Source organism: Chrysoperla carnea, chromosome 3 (genome assembly GCF_905475395.1).
Source record: "Chrysoperla carnea chromosome 3, inChrCarn1.1, whole genome shotgun sequence".
In the NCBI taxonomy this organism is placed as follows: domain Eukaryota; kingdom Metazoa; phylum Arthropoda; class Insecta; order Neuroptera; family Chrysopidae; genus Chrysoperla; species Chrysoperla carnea.
In genome coordinates, this window is record NC_058339.1 from 42,701,630 (window position 1) to 42,722,940 (window position 21,311).

The window sequence follows — 21,311 nt, forward strand, 5'->3', positions numbered from 1 at the left end:
CTTCCGCCATATATATAAATATAATTTTATCACTCTATCCATTCCACCAAACATTTGTTTTTACACGAAAACCTTCTGTGATAATCTTGTTCATGAACTCGGAATTTGGATGGTGGAGTTTATGAGAAGACATATATATTTGAGAAACGAGAATGGAAAATTTTAAGAAGATAGTTATTTAGAAGATAGTTTAAAGAATTAAGAAAATTCATGTTATTCAAATCAAAACTAAAATTGTAAAATTTAAGTTTTAAATAACCAAAAACGTACGCGTTACTGGACATATAAAATGTAGAATTCTGCCATTTAATTCGTAAAAAAATGAAGTTTTACAGTAATCAATGTCAAAATATTTTACTTAATCAGAAAGTCATTAGTTTAACTTCCAAGAGCCTCATCGCCTATGAATTGTTTGACTAAATTTTACTTTACACAACTTCTTAAATATTGATTGCATTTATACATGGTCAAGTTTTCAACAACAAGTATGCAGTATTTCCTCGTTTATATTTATCGTTAATATGTAATTAAGTGTCAAGAAAACAGTTGTAAATTTGACATTGGAGTACTGTTTAAAACTTTTGCTATTGGTTGGGGCCTTGGTGAAATTTTTATTAAAGTTCTCAATAAACTAAAACATGACACAGACATTTTGTAACAGGAATTAAAATTAACCAACAAACTCATTTTTCACAATTTGTGGTAAGAAATCTGAAAAAAAAATTGTTTTTCGTTTTCGCTTTCATTCTACCTGTTAGAACAGGCTTATGTAGCAAAATAGGTGTAAAAAAAAACGGAACGATTAAGTTGCTATAAAGAACATGTGTGTCTACTCTGACTAGGTTTAAGAGAACTGAACAATTTGCAGGTTAAATCTCACTTATGGTAAAAATTTGCTATGACCAAGAACCTTCCCATAACCAAGAAATATCCTGTTAACTTATCTACCTAATACAAAGATTACACAAATACTCTAATATTATGTAATCCCATTAAGGTAGTTATCTTTTGAATCAATGAAATTGTTTATTTATTGAAATAAATTCAATTTTATAACGAAAGAAATAACTTACGCCAGAAAATCTGACACCACAACCTAGCTTGAATAGTTTAGTGATGATCTATTAACAGAAGTGAGGCCTGGTATAAGCTTAATGGGGATGCCAGCTAATGTTTTTTATCATTTCAGGTGAAGAATTTTCACTGTACGGACAGAAAAGTGAAGTTGGTTTTTGAAAATCTTTGGAAGTATGCAAAATATTAACGTTTAAAACTACAAATTAAACAAAGAGGGAGATATGGATTAGTGACATCATTACATGGTATCCCCATAAAGACGTTCTTAAAGAGATGGACATCTCTTTGAATGCTTATAGCTTCTTTGTTTTTTAATCAATTTTAATTTAAATTTCAAATTTTGTGACAAATTCAACTAAGTCAACTACAGTATTGTTCTTTAGACATGTTAAAATTTGGACTAAGATTATAATTATTAATTAAAAGCTTGCTATGGGTTTTGCATATACTGATGGCTTGTTTACACCAGACAACTACCTTAAGTCAATTTTTCAGAAAATGAAATTCATTCCACAGTAAAGTAGAAATTATAATAATGTGATTAGATCATTCTGTAAAATTGCTGTTGTGTGAGATGGGTGAGTGTTGATAAAGTTTATTTTTGACATTATCATTTTTATCTTAACTGTATTATATCATAATATAAAATCGTTTTTTAACGACTTACAACAATACTGACAAGAACAGTAACAGTCATTAAATTTAACACGTGACTTTATTTTTTAAATCTAAATTTATCACAATAATAATAAATAACACTCGTAATAGGTAAACTTATAGAATCTGTCATAGTTTAGCAACGATGTAGAAGGTATTAAATTATTATCTAATGTTTTTAGCACCGAAGCTACAAAAGAAGAAGAATTTCGCCTCTTAATAAAATTAACTTTTATCAAAATAAAATACTTTAAACAGAAGTATAATTTTTAATGATTAAGAAAAAAAGGTTTAAAGGTCTATTATTACCATTCAAAAGAAAGTCTTCAATAATTTATAAGCAATAACCTACGTTTTTTTCATTTACTTTTTTATAGGAGCTAAAATATTTTAACATCACCCTGAGTACTTTTTGAATAAAAGTAAAGTACCCAATTACCCTAATAAATGATTTCTTTAGACTAAAATAGCTTCAACTTCGTCATATTTGGTTGTCCCTATCTCTAAATCAGTGTCCTTACCCCATTTTATAATAGAATAATTAACCTGATATTACAACAATGTGTGAGACAAGAACTGTTTTATTCTATTTATTTTAAGTAAGAATGTTTGTTTGTTTGTTTCTTTATTTGTGTGTTTGATTGTTACGCTTTCACGTAAAAACTAGCGAATAGATTTGAATGAAACTGTACAACAATATAGCTTGTACATCAGAATAACACATAAGCTATAATTTATAAATATCTATTTAAAAAAATTTAATTTATTCTGACATTTTACTGCTTCATCTATGATCATATCATTTTAAATCATAAACTAAAGATATCTGTTCAAATTTATAATAGTAAATGTCAAACAATTCATTGCCTTCTTTTCTGATGAATTATGACTATTTTAAATTTAAAAAAAATTGAAAATTGTGCAAATATTTTAGCGGTGTAAAACAATTCCTTCGAGTCTCAAATGGAATGAGAATAAGTGAGATCAAGAGAGGTGGGGGCTATAAAGCGGTGGTTTTTACTTTTATGTCCAGTGAAGCGGGCTGGTATCAAGCCTAGTATAACGTAAATTAAAATAATGTAATTATTATTTGTCAACCCATTCTTCTGTTTCTGGATCATAAAAAAAGTAAATTCCATCTGTGAACTTTTGTGGTGTGAATTAGTACCTAACTAATTCTACATTCTACCTACGTAAAATAAATGTAGGTATAGTAAATTAGTGTCTGTCTTTATTATTAAACTTTCTTTTGAAAACATTTTATTTTGTATATTCTTTCTTTAATATAATTATTCATGTTTTATATTATATACCTAAATATAAATCTTATTATTCATCAATTTTACATTTTACCTATGTTTTTGTATATACAAAAAAAAAAAAAAAAAATGCTAAAAAGCTTTAAGCAATACAAATCATCACTGCTGTGTTGTGGTTGGTGTTTTTCTTTGTGTTATGTACAAAGAAAATTATGTTTTTTTACGAGTAAATACAATGTACTTATTCTTAACATAATAAAATGGTTCTTTAATAAAAAAAAACATAATTTTGAAATAAAACGAAAATATACAACTATAATTTATCATACAATATTATACCATATGAAACGGCAAAATTCGTACAGCATCTAAAAGAAGTGCAAGCAATTATGGAATACCGTATGTTATTTGGGACTTAATTTTTGTTTAATATCCAAGTATTCTATTATCAGTTCTTAAAAGTACTATAATATAAATAGGTCTGATAAAGGTCTTGAACGGTAACTATAGTTACACCCACTGGTAGTCAATTGATCGAAATTGTAGTCGGCAAGTTATTATTTAAAATTATAGAAAACTATTTGTTATTTTATGTCAATATAAATCTTAAATGTAGTCAAATGACATACAAAGACAATGAGTACGTACTATAAAGAAAGTGCCTTTTTACCCTGACTATACAATAGCGAGGGTTATGTGTTTGACCGGTATGTATGTATGCTCATCTGTTCGGACCTAGCTTCTAAGCTATTTATCATAATTTGACAAATAAGGTATCGTTAAAAGCGTCTTAATTGGCCGCTGGCTATAGGCAATGTAGCGTAACATTAAATTGGATATGGCCCTCTCTAGAGGACATAAAGTTATGATAGCACTTTTCAAATATATATATGTTGTTATATTTTCTCATGAAATTATAAACCCAAAATGCTTTAAATAAAGTTCGAAAACTAAAACTCCGATAGTTACAGAATCGCGCTCTTAAAAGTATGAAAACAAGAAAATATTTTCATCTGAAATTGTTATGATATGTAAAATCGTCATTACAGTCGGGGGACCTCTAAGATGAAACAGTTTTCCACAGGATCGAAAAGAGGTTGACTGTAATGACGATTTTACTGACCATAACAATTTCAGATGAAAATACTTTCTTGTTTTTATACTTTTAAGAGCGCGATTCTATAATTGTCGCGGTTTTGACATTAACACGTGACTAGCTAGGCTTATTCGACGTGCAATCGCGTATTTAAGAACTGAAAGAGTTTTAAGCAGAATTACTTGAGCCGTTTTTTAATGGTAATAAAAAAAACTGGAAATAAAATAAACAGAATCTGAAAAGTCATACGACTTAAGTATCACACCAACTGCCAATTTATTTTAAAATTTTTTCAGTAAGATAATGATTTTCCATTAATTCAAAATTTGCTTTGTAATAGTTAAAACGATGTAGTGTATCTATAAGTTTATGGTTTGTTACGATTTTTTTTTATCGATAAGAAAATAGATTAAGGCAAATTAATAAGGTACAACTATTAATAATACAGCTATCAACAAAGAAACCAAGACATTCCCGACTAGAAATTTTCACGTGCTCCCAATTGGGACCCAGCTTGGTTGCCCAATTGGGACCCCAAATTGGGCTGTAACGCAGAAACTTATTTGGGGCCCGGTGGGGCGATCCCTATTGGTTCCCGATTGGGCAGTCCCTATAGGTTCCCGATTGGGCAGTCCCTATAGGTTCCCGAATGTGCAAGCCCTATGGGTTCCCAATCGAATAATCTCGGTCTGTTCCCGCTTAATTTACCTTATTGTAAATCATTTGCCCCTTGTTAATCAATACAATCATGATGTAGCCTATAGCTTCAAATTAAAAATAAACTGAAAATTACCAAGCAAATTTTTTTATTTATAAATTTATAAAAATACAATAGATCCAGTCAATAGAATGATCATTTTTTTAAACGAAGAAGACGATGGCCATCCCAATCTCGAGCACCTTGTATCACTGTTGTCATTGCCTTCAAAATTTCTTTATCGTCTAGTGGGTTTTCGGGACTGGAAGCTAGTTTTTTAATAAAGACATCTATAATAATTTAAAAAAAAAATTATTAATGAAAGAACTATTTTTTTTAATAATCACAATATAACTTGTGATCGAAATTTTTACCTTGTATACTTGAATAAAAACTAGTGCGGAGTTGTTTCACGAAATCTTCTGATCAGTAGACGTCCAAGTTCACATTTTACATAACCTCAATATCCAATTGACATTTTCAATTACATTCAAAATGTTTGTTACACACGTGTCAAAATAATAAAATTCAATTAAACGTAAATGCACTTAAAAAAATTTCATTATATAGTATGATGCTGAATTTTTATAAATTAAAATACCAAAAAAAAACTATAAAAAATCACTTATTTTCGATTCATACTCGACCGTACATAATGTGTTTTTATTATGACAAATAAAAAACTTCTCGCAGCGCCATCTGGTGAAATGTTTTAAATAAATAAAACGCGGAAAGTTCAAAAATGAACAACTGATACTTTTGATGCAAATAGAAGGGAAATAGGAATAACAGAATAATATTAAGAGAAAAAAATAGATTATGTAAAAAACGAAAAGTTTATAAATACTCAAAGTACAGAGTTAAAAGTGAAGTAAAGCGTTTTGAATTAAAACTTTTTTAGGGAAATTATTTTTTTCTAACTATTTACTTACTATAAAAAAATAACTTAAACAAAAAAAAATTAATTGAAAAATTATGATTGTTTTTAATAAAGTAGGAAATTTTTTTAAATCAATTAACTGTATTAAGATTAAGAACATATATATTTGCTTTATTCAAAGCAATCAAATTTTTCAAAATCAGGTAAAAATAGAGTAAAGATTATTTAATTTTTACACCGGGCTATCCCAACGTGTTCCCAACCAGGTCCCACTCAAACAAAACCGTTGTGTTTATCATTTAATTTAATTTGGGCTTTCCCAATAAGTTACCAAATAGGCCCCAGTTGGGAAAAACTATTTAAAATCGCCTATTTTTACATTGGGCTATCCCAAAAGGTTCCCAATTGGATCCCAATTGGGATAGACCTATTTTAATTTAATTTGGGCTATCCCAATAAGTTACCAAATAGGCCCCAGTTGGGAAAAACTATTATAAAATCGCCTATTTTTACATTGGGCTATCCCAAAAGGTTCCCAATCGGATCCCAATTGGGATAGACCTATTGGGCCATGCCCCAACAAATCCCAAGCGGGCCCCAATATAAGTACTGGGACAATTTCTAGTCGGGTTTATATAAATCATAATGTTATAATTTTCATTGTGTATTTACCCTACGCTCACCACTCTATATTTTAAATGGAAAAGCAAAAATGGAACACTTTTTATTTTTAGTACTTTTTTTTCTGACTTAATTTAAAAAAATCATAAAGAATGTAATCATTCTAAATTAATATTACTTTTTGCAGGTATTACAAAGGATGTTGTATTTTTGACACACAAAAATTTAATATATCTTCTTCCAGTGCTATCTGACCTTTGACCTATTCATTTGTAGAAAACGACCTAAATATGCAAACCCTTTTTAAAAAAAATTTACCAATTTGTACTTAATTAATCACTAGACCAAAAGGTGTGTAAATGATAATTACAAAATTCAAAACTTTAGTTTCTTTTACCTGACTTGAGAACGTGAGATATGTCTACTAAAATTGATAATATATTATAGGAAAAAACTGTGTGAGACTGTGAATTGACGAAAATTTTTAACATGCTTTTATTTCAAAACGTCGGATTGATTGGAAACTTCGCACACTTTTCAAGAACTGATGACAATACAACAGTTTAATTTAAAGGATGTCTGATTATCCCGATCAGGATCTTTAGGGTTAACGATTTTATAATGTAAATTATATATATATATATATATATATATATATATATATATATGTATATATAATTCTGGTGGAAGCGCATATAACATTCCATAATATTAATAATTCATAGTTTAAATTATAGGTACCTGAATTAAAAAGTAGAAAATAAGAATTAGTTTGCAAAAAAAGTTTTTGTAACCAGTTAAACTAGAAAGTAAAAAATTAATTCAACTTAGAGCGATTAAGAACAAGATTATTTTTTCGTAAAAAAGTGTGGGTTGCTTTTTGAGATATCATATTGTGCTTTACTTTTTCCAAGATCTGTCAATAAAATATTTACAATAATTCAAAGGAAGCATATTACGCATTTTACCAGAAAATGCTTTATTTCTTAATAGCTCTATTTTTTTAGTTCAGCTAGTTACAAAAGCGTGTTTTTTAGTTTTTTTTTTTAATTTTTTAAAAATATTTTTTATTACTTCTTTATACATAGTAAAATAAATATTTTTATCGTGAAAAAATCCAGCGTTAAGTTTTAAATGGAAATATTCATTTAGAAAATATTCCAATTCATTTAGGAGCTGGTGCACAAAAAACATACATTTTGAATTCAGTCAAATTGAATGTAAAATTTTCTTTGATGCCCTTTAAAATGATAGGGTGTAAATTTGAAGTTTGTTTGGGGCTTTGCATATCCCAAGTACCACAATGCACTTGCAACCTTGGGAGCTTGTGCCCAACTGTTTTTGAACGACTTTTTCAAACAATTTAAAAATTTTATTGGTTTGAGAGGTACGAAATTTTTCACAGACTTTGAAGTAATAATAATGCAAATATTAAATTACCTGATTTTCGAACGGCAATGGGAAAAAATCTGTACATAAACGAAGGTCGGGCTCACAAAAACTCTCATAAATATCATTAGAATTTTTTTATCATGTATAATTAACAGACAGAACCTCTCTGGTTTCGTTGGTAGACAAGCAAGCAATAAAACATTAATTGTATTATGTAAATGATCTGAATAAATAAATAAATAAGTAAATAAAACACTTGAGGCAATCAGTGTAAGAAAACGATAATAATTAAGCATTAGAATTATTATTATCATTTCCAATATACAGTGTGTTCAATTAAGTCGGCATAATTTGAAAAAAAATTTTCAGTGCATTCTAGGGGAACAATAACAAAATGTATGTTTAATAGATGAAGAATATTGGATATCTGGCCGCAGTTTTTAATTAGAATCAACTATTTTCAATACATCTTGTCAAAAGTGAAAAAAGAGTTAAAAAAATACTTTTGTCTAGGGCAAAATAAAAAATTTAATTAAATTCTTCAATAAATCTCGTATTTGATTGTTAAAATATTATATTTGAATATTTCGCGTTGCGTTCTATGTGGGACTTTTTATCTAGAATAATAAAAAAGTTTTCCATATGCTGATTTAGTAAGATACTTTTGGTAGTGAAAAATAATTTATGAAATTTGATAAAAATTAAAATTTATGCAGAAATATTTTTTTAATATTCTGATTTTGAATCACAAAAGTACATTATTGTTTTATTATATTAAAATTAAAAGTCGGAATTTTTGATAGGTATATAACGTGACCCAAAACACGAGCCGTAATGATGTGACATCATATAGGCAAAAATAATATGCATTAATTACTAATCTGTTGATGGCTTTCACAGTAATTGTAGATTATGTTATCATCAACTTTATTTATACATATAATAACTACATACATTGAATTGATCAGTCTTCAGTCTACCTGCATTCTCATAAAATATCCTCATTTCAATACGAATACTGTCATATGGCATGATGTCATAAAACATCTTACAATATATATAAAAGTCAGCCTCTATTACAAGCGTAAGAAAGCTTGATCATTCGAACGAGATGTAGAGTTTACTGTATTAAATCAGTAAAAATTCTAAGGCTTCTAAGGTTTTTTTAAAATAGATATCACCAAAAAAATAGTGTATATCACATGTATATAACCAAATATGTTTTAGAGAAAAAAGTATGGCATCTTTTCAACATTTGTTCTGTGAAAATTTTGTGACGCAGAGTATAGCTGTTTTAAATTTCATAAAAGTTGGTGTACTTCGTAAAAAATTTGTAATTTTTCAATAATTTAATTTAACTTTAAAAATATTTAAGAAAATAAAAAATGAAATCAAAAATGTTTTAATTAATTTGAAATACTAATTGACACAACATGCCATGTGACGATGAACTTCTTTTATAGACTTAATGAGTTGCTTCTGTATACCATATAACGTTTATTAATTGGAATTACTCTCATTAAAACTTTTTGAGTATTCTTTTATTTATTTAAAGGTAGGTACTCGAATAATTACCATAAAGAGAGCTTATTTAAGTTCTACAAGATTTTTTAATATACTCATATCAATAAAAACTGAATAAAGAACAGCTAAATGGAAAATTAATAACATCAGAAATTTACACTCATAAAAATTATTATGATAAACAGGAAAATGATTTATGCTTTTTTAAACTAGTCGAATGATTTGATGAATAATATTTTCATTTGTGGTTTAATTTTTAGAAAGTGCCGTTTTATCCATGTTTTCCGGAAAAACTGAAATATTGACTGCAAAATGTAACTCTTTCTGACATCTATTGGCGGCGAAATAAAGTACATTACTGGGACATTCAAATTGGTATTTGTGTGAAGACATTTTAAATGATTCTTATATTAATGTTAATTTATTATATTACGATAAAATTTGTGTCTTTTTAACTCAAAAAATACCGAGTAAAGCTCGGTCATCCAGATACTATATATTTATTTATAACAAGATCACGACAAAAGAGTTAAAAAAAATTTAATACCTTGTTTATAGTAATTTTTTTAAATTCTTTTTTTTTTTTTTTTTTCAAACAAAGAGAGTATTGTTTTTGTTTTTTGTAGGTGGTATGTATATAATAATTTTATAACAAAATTGTATTCGATAATTTTTTGTTTCGAAGTTAAAAGTTCGACTAAAAGTTTTTTATTGAGAGTTGTTAAAACTTGTGAGTGATGTATTTTTTACTTTTTAATAAAATTTTTTTTACAATATTGAAGCAAAAACAAGTACCACTTTTGAAGGCTGCTCATATAATTAAATGATGTTACGTTTAAAAAACAGTTGCCATTAATAAATTTTTTTTTGTTTAATTTTTATTTAATAAGGAATTTAAAAATTTTTATATTAAATGCCTACAGTATGCTAAACTTTATGCAAATATGTGCGACGTTGCCAGATACTAGCTCTGCATAAATATTCGAAGCGAAATACATAAATGTTAAAATAATTTTTGATATCCTGCCAATTTCCGAATACTTATACCGAGGTAGTATCGCCAGCATCACCTTTCATACTTGCTGATGTAGGGATGAGACACCAAGGCATATGACATTCAATTCTCACTTGTATTTAACCTGTACCGCGCAAAACTGACGCCGTGGTGCTTAAACTTACTTTTACATGTAGGCGTATCTTTTTTAATATGATTTTTGGTGGGTCATCTCACCCGAAAAATTTAAGCTTAGTCGATAACTACAATTTTCGCATTTCAGGAAAATGAACTTAAGTATTTATTTATGATGAAAGAAATGAAATAAATCTTTTGAATTATTGCTATGTTTTCAAATTTAAGTTTTGATTCCATTTAAACATAAAATCTTATGTTTGATTAGGTTAAACAACTTATTAAACAAGAATTTTAAGTAGATGATCTCATACAGTTCATCAATCCGTACTGTTTCACAATATTCCACTTAAAATGTACATTCACAAATAGATAGAATAAGAAATGCACTTACCAAGATCCCAATCTTTTTCATTACGTTGTCGCTCCTTTTCTGCAATCACATACCAAATGCATGCTAGCCAATGTGCAACCAATGTAAATGATAACATTAACAATGTTAAGATCATTGCACTGTATTGTGAATAGCGATCCATTTTTTGTAATAAACGGGCAAGTCGTAATAGTCTAGTCAATTTAACAAGGTGAATGTGCCCATGTCCTGCCTCCTACACATTTGTTAGCGTAAATATAAAGTAACATAAAACAATTATTAGTTAGTTTAAACACAAGGATATTATACTCTATATATAAAAACAGTTTTGAATTTTAGATCGTAAGATCATGATGGATTATGTTAGATCATTTTCATGATGTTGCCTCAAAAAAAGCCGTTTTGGTTAAAATTAGGAAAAATCTTAAAGCAAGCCGCGTGGATAACAAATTGAAAAATCATTTTTCGGAGTTTCAAAATTAATTTACCATTTTTAGACCTTATCCAAACTGGCCGTACAGCCGGCATATTTCATTTTCTGGAATTCTTTTTTCATAGATAAATATTTGTTAATCAAAAGTTATGAGTGCGGCAAATCGCCATGCCAATTTATATTTGATTAATTTTACTTGTTTTCTTGCTTTTATAGAAAATAATATAATAGTAAATATTTATCAATTCTAAGCTGGCGAAGCAATTAATTTGCCAGGCTCATAATTTAAGTTACTTCCAGAAAATGAAATATTCTGGGGTAAATATTTTTAATCCTTAAAGAGTAATTATTTTTATGGACTTCGCGTTGTCTATTCCATACTTCCAAGGAGAAAACTCTCAAGTATCCGTACAAAGCTATCATTTTGCTACTTGCAACCTTTGTGATTATGGTTTTTCAATTCTTAATTTTATTTAGCAGACGAAAAAAAGTAATTGTTTTGATAAATTGAAAATCAAGTTTTGGTAAACCAATAATGTTATCCACGCGTTTCACTCAAGCATTTCCCATCTTTCTATCCAATACTGAAATACTTTTCAGACCTTTCGAGAAACTAACAAAAATGAGGCACCTTAATCCGTCATAATTTTACGGTCTATTTGTTTTATAATAATGCAAATACAAAGAAAGTATTATTTTAATTAATTTGGTTGTAGGTTGGTTGTATATTGTACTCATAAATCTAATTTATGTGTTGAAAAATAAACAAAATATTATTAAATTAATTTGTTTATTTTCATATTAAAAACAAATGAATATCTTATTTAAAATATACAGTGTGAATATTGTATATTGCGATCAAAATTTCGATATAAGGACTCGAAAGTTAGCGGTAAACATTAAAATCGGTGATCTAGTGCGAACTTTGACATTTTTAATGATTAATGTGAAATGACATCTAAAGAATTCAAAGAACTTCAACTTCAAATTATGATTTTGCAAACTTGATCTTTTTTACTTGTGTTTATTTGTACTAAAATTTTTAATGGCAGGAGGTGAATAAAAGAATTATGTCTAGTAAAGAGAAAATTGGTACTAACGTGTTTATATCTGTTATTTCGATCGCCATGCTAGATTTTGAAAAATGTTTGCGATGGCGTTTATGTGCAAAGACAAAAATTGTGCATGGGAAAATTTTTTCCGTCATACGCTGACATAATCTTAGACTAATTTTATCATTTATTCATTCCCAAAAAGAGATGGGAAATACTTTATATATAAATGATTTGAAATCGCTTAATGCTATTAGAAATGTTCCAATTAAAATTTTTTAATATAAGAATCAATAATGAAAACTAAAAATGGTTGCCATTGGGAAAATAACCATTAAAAAGATCTGCAAAAAATACCATTTACAAAGAAAACTCCCTCAAAGTTCAGCTTCCAATATTTTATTTCTAGAAACAAATATTTTTAATTTTCAAAGATAATATCCACAATGTACATAAACAAAGGAGCGAAAGGCAACTGCAAGTCAACTGTGCTTCTAAGATGTAAAATTATTATATTATATAACAAGTATTTGTCATTTTTCAAAAGTCTTAAAATTTATGACGAAACTATGACAAGAAAATTATAAAGTACGTCTGTAAATTTTGACTTAAAAAAGAATGACAATAAAGGAAACAGCCTGTATGCTTTCTATTCAACGCAACGTTCAAAAGTTTCAGTGGGCAAAAATAACGAATAACAAACAGTTGAGTTGTTGAACCTTATTTACATGTCAAATCAAAATTTTATATTCAATGAACTGAAAATGTTTGATCAGTTAATTAGTTTTTTATTAATTTTTAAATGGAATATCAAAAAATGTTTATCGTTTTATAAATTATCAATAAAAATATGAAATCGAACATAATAAAATTTCACTTTTAGTAGAGCCAATATATACTTAACATTTTTATTAGCTGACAATCGATTTATTACGAAAGAAGAAAATTTATAACATACCATGACTTGAAAAATTTAAATTTAAATTTGAATGATTTTCTGAAGTGAAATATTTTTCCAGCTGAAACTGTTAAACGCAGTATGTGCATAAAAATACAATAAATCATTGAAATATAGACGTGTTTTATAAAAAATGTGCTTTCTAAATTAAGCAAACGTGTAGAAAATATTAAATTAATATGAATTTTTCAATTTCATTCATATTTGTTTATACAGGGTCAATTCCAGGAAGAAGAGAACCAGCAATTGAATATCAAACAACATTTACAGTTTTTGAATCCGATGAAAAACAAATCGATTAATATTCATAAAGACATTTTATTATTACAAATGATAATTAACACAACCATATCTCAACATTGGTACACCAGATCCAAAACTGTAAAATAACTTTTTGGTGGAAATGCCCTTAGTAATCAGAAATATTTCGAATCATGATTTGCAAAAAAAAAACATATGCAAATCGATCAATATATGTGCAACGAAGAAAACATTTTATTCTTCACTTCAATTAATGGATTAATTTTTATAGATGAAAAAGGATTTTGATATTACTAAATTGATGAAGAATGGAAATGGTAACATTCAGTTCTAAAATTCAAATAATGCGAACTTGAAATAATTCTAGACTAAGTAGAAGTATTTATACGACTATTAAAAAACTATAGGCGGTAAAAAATAAAAAATTACGTTTGTTGTAATCTTAATATTCCACCGCTATGAATGTTTTTGTGGTTCAAATATTATTGATGACATTTTAAATGTTGATAAAATAAATAAAAAATTTATATTTTTTCGTAAAATTTTTTTACTATTTTTCATATATATTTTAATTATTTTAGATTTAAAATGGATTTTCGAAGTAGCAACCCAATAAATGCAAAATTAAGATTTTTGACTGTGATTGAATTCATGAATCTTGCTTGACTTTCGTGCGAATGTACCAGACTTTAAAGTACCTATAACTAAATTAAATTTTCATAAGTAACGGAAGGCAGTTATGTAATTAATAAAAAGGAGCTTTTTATGATGCTAATTTCATATTTTTTAAATAATTATTATTAAAAGTTACTTCCAAGTACGTTACAATTTACAAAATTTGGTACAGTTAAATAGATTATTCCATTTTCAAAGTTAGTTTTTTAAAATTCCGCCAATTTCGTGCATTGTAAAAGTCTACTCTAATGATCTTCTAACAATAGATGATCTGGAAATAATCGTAATGGGTGCCATTCGGTGTGGAAATGTGTCGAAATTAATTCTTAATTTTGACCATTAGGATCTTTTTTGTAACTTTTAATTTAAAAAAAAAAGAATACTTCATTTACACACGTTCATCCAAGGAATATTTCTTGTCACATGTCCACAATTCATGAAATTCTAGTACCAAACGAGGAAATAGCGGAATTTTAATAAATAAGATCGAAAATGGAACATCCTATAGTTTTTATCCAATTCATAGCGGTTAACATAAGAAAAAATTTACAGATTATTTATGAAAACGAAAGCGTTTAAGGCTGTTCTAACATGAATATGCTAAAAAATAACTGTTTAAAACTGTAAATAAAAAAAAAGAGTAATTGATAATTTTCTTAAAATGTCGTCATTGAAAGTGACATCATATTTAAGTTAGTTTTTATCGTTTTTGTGGTGCCTGGAAAGTAAAAAGCGAGAAAACAATCGATTACTCATTTCATGGCAAATAACAAATGATAAAGAAACGTGTACTACGATCTAGAAGTGACAACATCAACCTATTTAGCAGAAAAAAAACTTAAAACAAATAAAAAATAAAAAAATAAACTCAAAATAAATTACTAACCAAAACTTCATCATTTTCCGTTGTATCTCGAATTAATCTTCTTTTCTTCTTCTAATAAAAAAAAGAAAGTAACTTGTAAATAAAAATAACAAATGATAAAAATACTTAAACTAAATATAAGATAAAAAGAAAAATAAATACTAAATAAAGAATAGTTTAACAAAAACAATAATAATATTAATAATAATAATAATAATATACTTTGAAGAAACAATCTAAACTATTATGTATTAAAAATCTATTTTACTACTGTTCGAAAAAAAAAAAAAAAGAAAAAAAAATGAAAATTAGATAAACTTTTTTAACTTTGCTACATGACATAGTTATATTTTTCTTTTAAGAAAAATAATAAATTAAATTTCATGATAATTGTCTGGAAAATTGAGGTGATATATATATAAATAATTTTATATATTTAGTAACATTAAATTAAATTATTATGGTGTTAATATCCCGGAAATGAATTTCCAGGTAATTTACTTCAATTACCTGCTAACAACAATTTTATAGAATTGAGAAAATACATAATCGAAGATACAATTTCTATACGGTGTAAAAGTATTTTATAATAGAAAAAATAGTTTTATTTTATGTTTTAAACTATTTTTCTCTTGTCGCTTTATGAATAATATTCCGTTGTGCTTTTGTTTCTTACGAGAATGTGATACGATGAACAGAATGAACATTTAAAAATTATTTTAAAACTTTTTATAAAAATTATTTACAAAATCAAACAAAAAATTTTCGAGGATTTAAGTTAGTCTATTTTGATGAGACTTAGACCATTTGCAAGTACTACATCACTAAGTACTACTGACATATAAACACACACTTCGATTTTATTTTGAAATTTTATGAAGAAATTAGATTCAATCGACATGATAGTCAATGAAAGAAGATGTTAATGGAGCGTGTGCGAAAATTCGATACGATTTGCTGTTCGGAAATCTCTAGGGAAAAGAAATGTTATACATTTTTTGTTGATAAATTAAAACATTTTAATTAAAAAAGATTTTGAGTATGAAATAAAAAGTTTCAAGGTTAAATGTCTACTCCGTGCTTTAAAGCAGCTTCGTTTTTTTTTTAAAAACACCATTTTTTCAGGTTTAGGTTTCTAGCCACCACATTCAATTTTTTTTAAATTCGAATGCAAAATTTCTAAAAACTTAATTTAAGCTCTCGATTACCAGATAGTTCTGTGAAATATTTGTTTAGCATCCATATTGTGAATTATAAAGAATAAGTTTAAAAGAAAATTTGACATCGATTTAGGCTTCAGCACAAGGGTATGAAACTTGTGATTTGAAAATTTGAGTATAGCCAATTGTATAAGTTGTGAAATTTCGGGAAAAAATTAGTTTTACCAAGTTTTCTGATTTGTTTGATGTTCCGCGTATTTTCACGGAAAAAGTAAAACTAAATCAAGCTGATTTTATCTTTTCAGTTGCTGCTAGACTATTAACGAATATTTATTTTCTATAACATAACATTTTCTGTAAAACCTATATCGAAAGTTTAACTTTGAAGTGAGAATTAAATCTGAACCATTCTACGAGTGTGTTACTTACGCTTGAATTAGTTTGAGCCATTTTCTCTGTTTTTTGCAACAGTTTGTTTTATTTTATTAACTCCCGAACTAAAAAAAGGTGTTATAAGTTTGACCGCTATGTGTGTGTGTCTGTCCGTCTGTTTGTCTATCTGTCTGTCTGTGGCATCGTAGAGCCTAAATCGATGAACCATTTTAGATTTTTTGTTTCGTTTGAAAGGCAATTTAATGGAGAGTGTTCTTAGCTAAGTTTCAAGTGCGAGTTTAGGGTTCCGTACCCGAAATAAATAATAAATTAATAATAAATTCGCTTGTATTTTTACAAATTAAACTTTCGGAGTAGGTATTACCAAAATTATATGTATAACTCAATTACAAAATTAGGTAATCTAAAGAGCTATGCAATTAATACAATCCCTGCTGTATTTGAACGTGCATCAAATTTAAACACTATTCAAAACCCAAGTCCCTCCCTGAGATTCTTTTCTTAGATCAAACTCTTCTCGGATCATTCAATCGCAATTACAACAGGTTAAAGCAGCTTAATTATCTGTGGTGGATAATAACAGGTAAGTTTAGGTATAATTATATTGCTCCAGAAAATTTTAAATTTGCACACTAGCTATACAAACTATGTAGATACTATATTAAATTTCGTATCCACAATTACAGAGTGTTAGTAATTATACAAGTTATATAACTAATAATGTAGTATCTAGTAAATGATTATAGACATAAAACTAAATTATATAATATACATAGATTTAATAATATAAAATGTTATTACGAACCCCACCGTCATAAACTTGTGATGCATAAAGTAAATCAAATGGTAATGCTGCAAGTAGATCAACAATAAACCAGCTCTTGACATAGTTAAGTGCAATTAAACGTGAATTCGATACCACTTCACCTTTTCTACTTACAAATGTTGTACGGAAATTCAATATAATATCTGAAACAAATATAGAAAAACAATTTTATGTATTATAAAAACCAGTTGGTACTTAACAAATTATAAAAAAGGTAACGGGAATTTGGTTGAAATAGAAAACGAGAAAAAATTATCAACGTTATATTATTTTGTAATACTGTTTTCTGGTAATATCTTTCACTATGTATAATCTCAGCATAAATTACCATCGTTCAGAATACCGAACTACTTAAGAAATCTATAGTCCTTGTAAGCATTACCAGATATGATTGATATGAAGATATTTGCCGAGTTTCAACTAAATCGGATATAAGTTTTATATAGAAATGCCTGAAACTAGTCAATGACTTGACAAAAATTGATCCCTCTGGTTATGGTTTTCAACTAAAATTTGTATACTTAAGAATTCATTTCAAAGCAGTTGAGTTCTAAAATTCAAAGACAAAATGAATTTTTTGTTTATGAAACTATGCCCCTTATCGCACGTTATGATTTGTTTGCTGGTTGGGAGGTAAAAATTTTTTCATCGATTCAGCTTGCCATGAATTTTGAAAATATGCAAAAATATTTTACAATCTGTCAATTTGTATTTTGTGCCAAAATTTATGTTTTTTCATTCCAAAAAATGAGTTGTCAGAAGTAAAACATAATAGAGATAATTTAAAGTAAGTACAAGGAAATTTTATCTTACGTCATATTAAATATCCTGATTAAACAAATTGTGGGTAATATGAGCACATATTGGGTTGACTACTAAATCTGAAGTATGTCTTTTTTAAACTAATGTAATTCATAAAGTATAGAGTTAAAGTAGCTATAATATTTAATTCTTTATACAATAAAACAAGTATTTGACTTCTTCAATTAATACATTTAATTTTCAGAATTACCAATGCAAAGATATGCATAAGTGGAGAGGTTTGTCAGTGTTCAAGAGGATTCATTCTTCATTTGTTTGCAAGATGGGAACTTACACATGTAGGACTGTGGGCTTTTGTGTCGCTCAGTAAGATATACGGTTTACTTAGTTGGTTTAATATGTTTTCGAATATGTTTTCGATGTTAGAGCAGTAGAGATATTTGTTTGGGTAATATATATATATAAAGGTAATATATATATAAATATATTACGTAGTTTTTGTTTGTACAAGTTACTCAGTTGTGATTTCGGAGTCCGTGGAGACTGTTTTTGTGTCTAATTTGACTTTTACTTTGATTACTAAACAGACTTCCAGTATGCTCAGTTTTTTAAATTTTTGAAAGTCTGGCATTTGATATTTAATAGTACATGAAGCATTCGAAATTGTAAATTACATCAGGAAAAAAACATTATTTTTAACAACTTAAAATTTAAAATTTGTTTTTTGTTTCTTATAAGATCATCTTAATAATATTCTTTTTACTTGGTTTAATTAAGTCAAAAACTTTGTATTGTTTTCAACTACAAAATAAACAATAAAAATAAATTGAATTTTTAAAACATATAAAACAATTCTTATTCTTTTGTTTTATAAAATTAATAATTCGAACTTTTTCAATACAACAAGAAACATTTTTTTTATCTATAAATATATAGGAGACTTTCTATAGATATAGATAGTCCTTTTGTCAAGTAGAGGTCAGCTAAGAACGGATTTTACGAAATTCCACCCATAAGGGGGGTTGCGGGGGTGTTCATGAATAAAAAATTCATATTTTTCAATTATGGCTTTTAATAGTTCAAAACTTGGTCAGAATGTTTTAAATTACATTTAGAAATTTTTTAAAAACGAATTCTGTGACATTCCACCCCTCTGACATGTCCGTGCGTGGGCGTAAAAATTAAAAAAAATTGTACCTTTTAATCTATAGCAGCTAAAGAATATAGCAGCTAATGTGTGAATTTCATAAAATTCATATATGATAACTACTTACGTAGTAATCATATCGTATCATATCGTATATTTTACGCCATGCAAAGCGGGCGGGTAACAGCTAGTGTTATATATAAATATTTAATTTGCATTTATGGAAATTAGTTGTTTTTTAACTATCATAACAGCACTCAGTAGGTAGCATTTTAATTATATTCTTTTCCGCTTATAAAAGTAAAGTGTTGTACCTATAAGATGACAATTAACACTGATGAATCTTCAATGTCTTAAAAGATTTTGGTCTCTATGAGACAGCAACTTTATGAAGACAAGCAGTGCTGGATTTACTTTTCAAAGGGCCATAAGCGGAGTTTTTGTGGGGGCCTACTTGAGACGAAAATTTTTGATAGAAACGGGAAAATTAACAGATTTTTAGTTGAAAAATTGTTTGAAACATAAATTTTTAGTTTTTTTGATTGAAAACCAATTTAATTGTTCTCACTTTTAAATGAATTTATGAATTTTATGAATGCTTTCAAAGCATGCACAAAGCAACGCCCAAAAAAAGGAACAACTTGCTTTTTAAATAATAAATAATTAAGAGAGCAGCATGAATATATGTATGTACTAGCGGACCCGACCGACAGTTGTCTTGTGCTTACCAGATGGCAAACAACCAAAAGAAAGGAATTTTTATTTTCAAGTAAAAACAGTAATTCATTATTTCAATATAAAAATTAAAAAGCAGCATTTACTGTCAAAATCACAATATACCTACATCATTACTTAATGGTGAGTACCTAATTTGGCATGTCATATTTCAGTTTTTAATATTTCGTAGAATGTTGAGGAGGTATTATGTGAAAAACCCACCATCACGTACTTTGAATAAGAACAAAGTCCTGTATTCACGACTAATTAACAACGATATTTTATCTGGCAAGGAATATTCTGTCCCTTTGATTTAGGTAAATATGAACGTATCTTGAGTAAATATCTGTTGAAGCTCAGAGAATGAGGCGCATATTAGAGAAGGTTTTCAAAATATCAATTTTGTTGATATTGATAAAAATATATAAATTGTAGGAATAATGGTGCTATAAAATTGTAATCTAAGGTACAGTTCTCTCCCAAATATATCAGACAATAAGGTATAATAAGCGTAAAAATATTGTAAGTTTATTTCCAAAAAGGAAAATATTTAATAAGATAATGAAATTTTATTTTTTTTGTCAAAATTTTAATAAGATTTTTTTGATGTTAATATCCTGTGTAGCTAAGTATAATAACCTACAAAAGATAAAGAATATTTAAATATTTTAAATGACATATTATATTATAGACGGTGATATTATAGATATATATATTACTAGCGGCCCCGACGGACGTTGTCCCGTAAAAACGTAACTCCAATTCATGAATACCTATACTACGTTTAGCCTGTCCGCTAAACCCATCCCGCTAAACCCCAATTTAACTCCTATTTATTGGAGTGGCCTGACCTTTGATAGTAGAGCTCGCTGCGCTCGCATATGGCTCTAATAAATGCCTATTGACAATACCTGAATACTATTAAAAATACATAGTACACATAGTATACATAATGTGATATGATTTATATGCGCTCCCACCATTTAATGAAATTTCATTTTTTTGGTACGGAGCCCTCAAAAACAGTTGTACTGGACCAAATTGTAAATCTAAACCATTCTCGAATCTCCACGAACACACACAAAAAATTTCATCAAAATCGGTCCAGCCGTCTAGGAGGAGTTCAATTACATACACACGCACACAAGAAATATATATATTAAGATATCATAGACGGTGATATAATAGATATATATTATATTATAGACGGTGATATTATATTATAGACGGTGAGATTTGAACATAAATAAACAAAGAGAATATTTTGCTAGAAGAACAAGTGCCAAACCCTGGTAGCTTAATTGCTTAAAGCGTAACCCATTTCGTGGTATATCTAGGATAATAATTCCCGTTGTCT

The 21,311-nt window shown here is 27.6% G+C and overlaps 1 protein-coding gene across 1 annotated transcript in view; it reads right to left on the reverse strand.

Moving 5' to 3' along the window:
• LOC123296042 (potassium voltage-gated channel subfamily H member 8) overlaps positions 1-21,311 on the reverse strand; it is a 220,148-nt gene that overhangs the window by 49,013 nt on the left and 149,824 nt on the right. Inside the window, exons 7-8 of the mRNA XM_044877504.1 lie at positions 17,313-17,471; positions 10,751-10,933 (exon numbers count right to left, since the gene is read on the reverse strand). Coding sequence (XP_044733439.1) covers positions 10,751-10,933; positions 17,313-17,471 — 342 coding nt within the window. The remainder of the gene's footprint in view (positions 1-10,750; positions 10,934-17,312; positions 17,472-21,311) is intronic.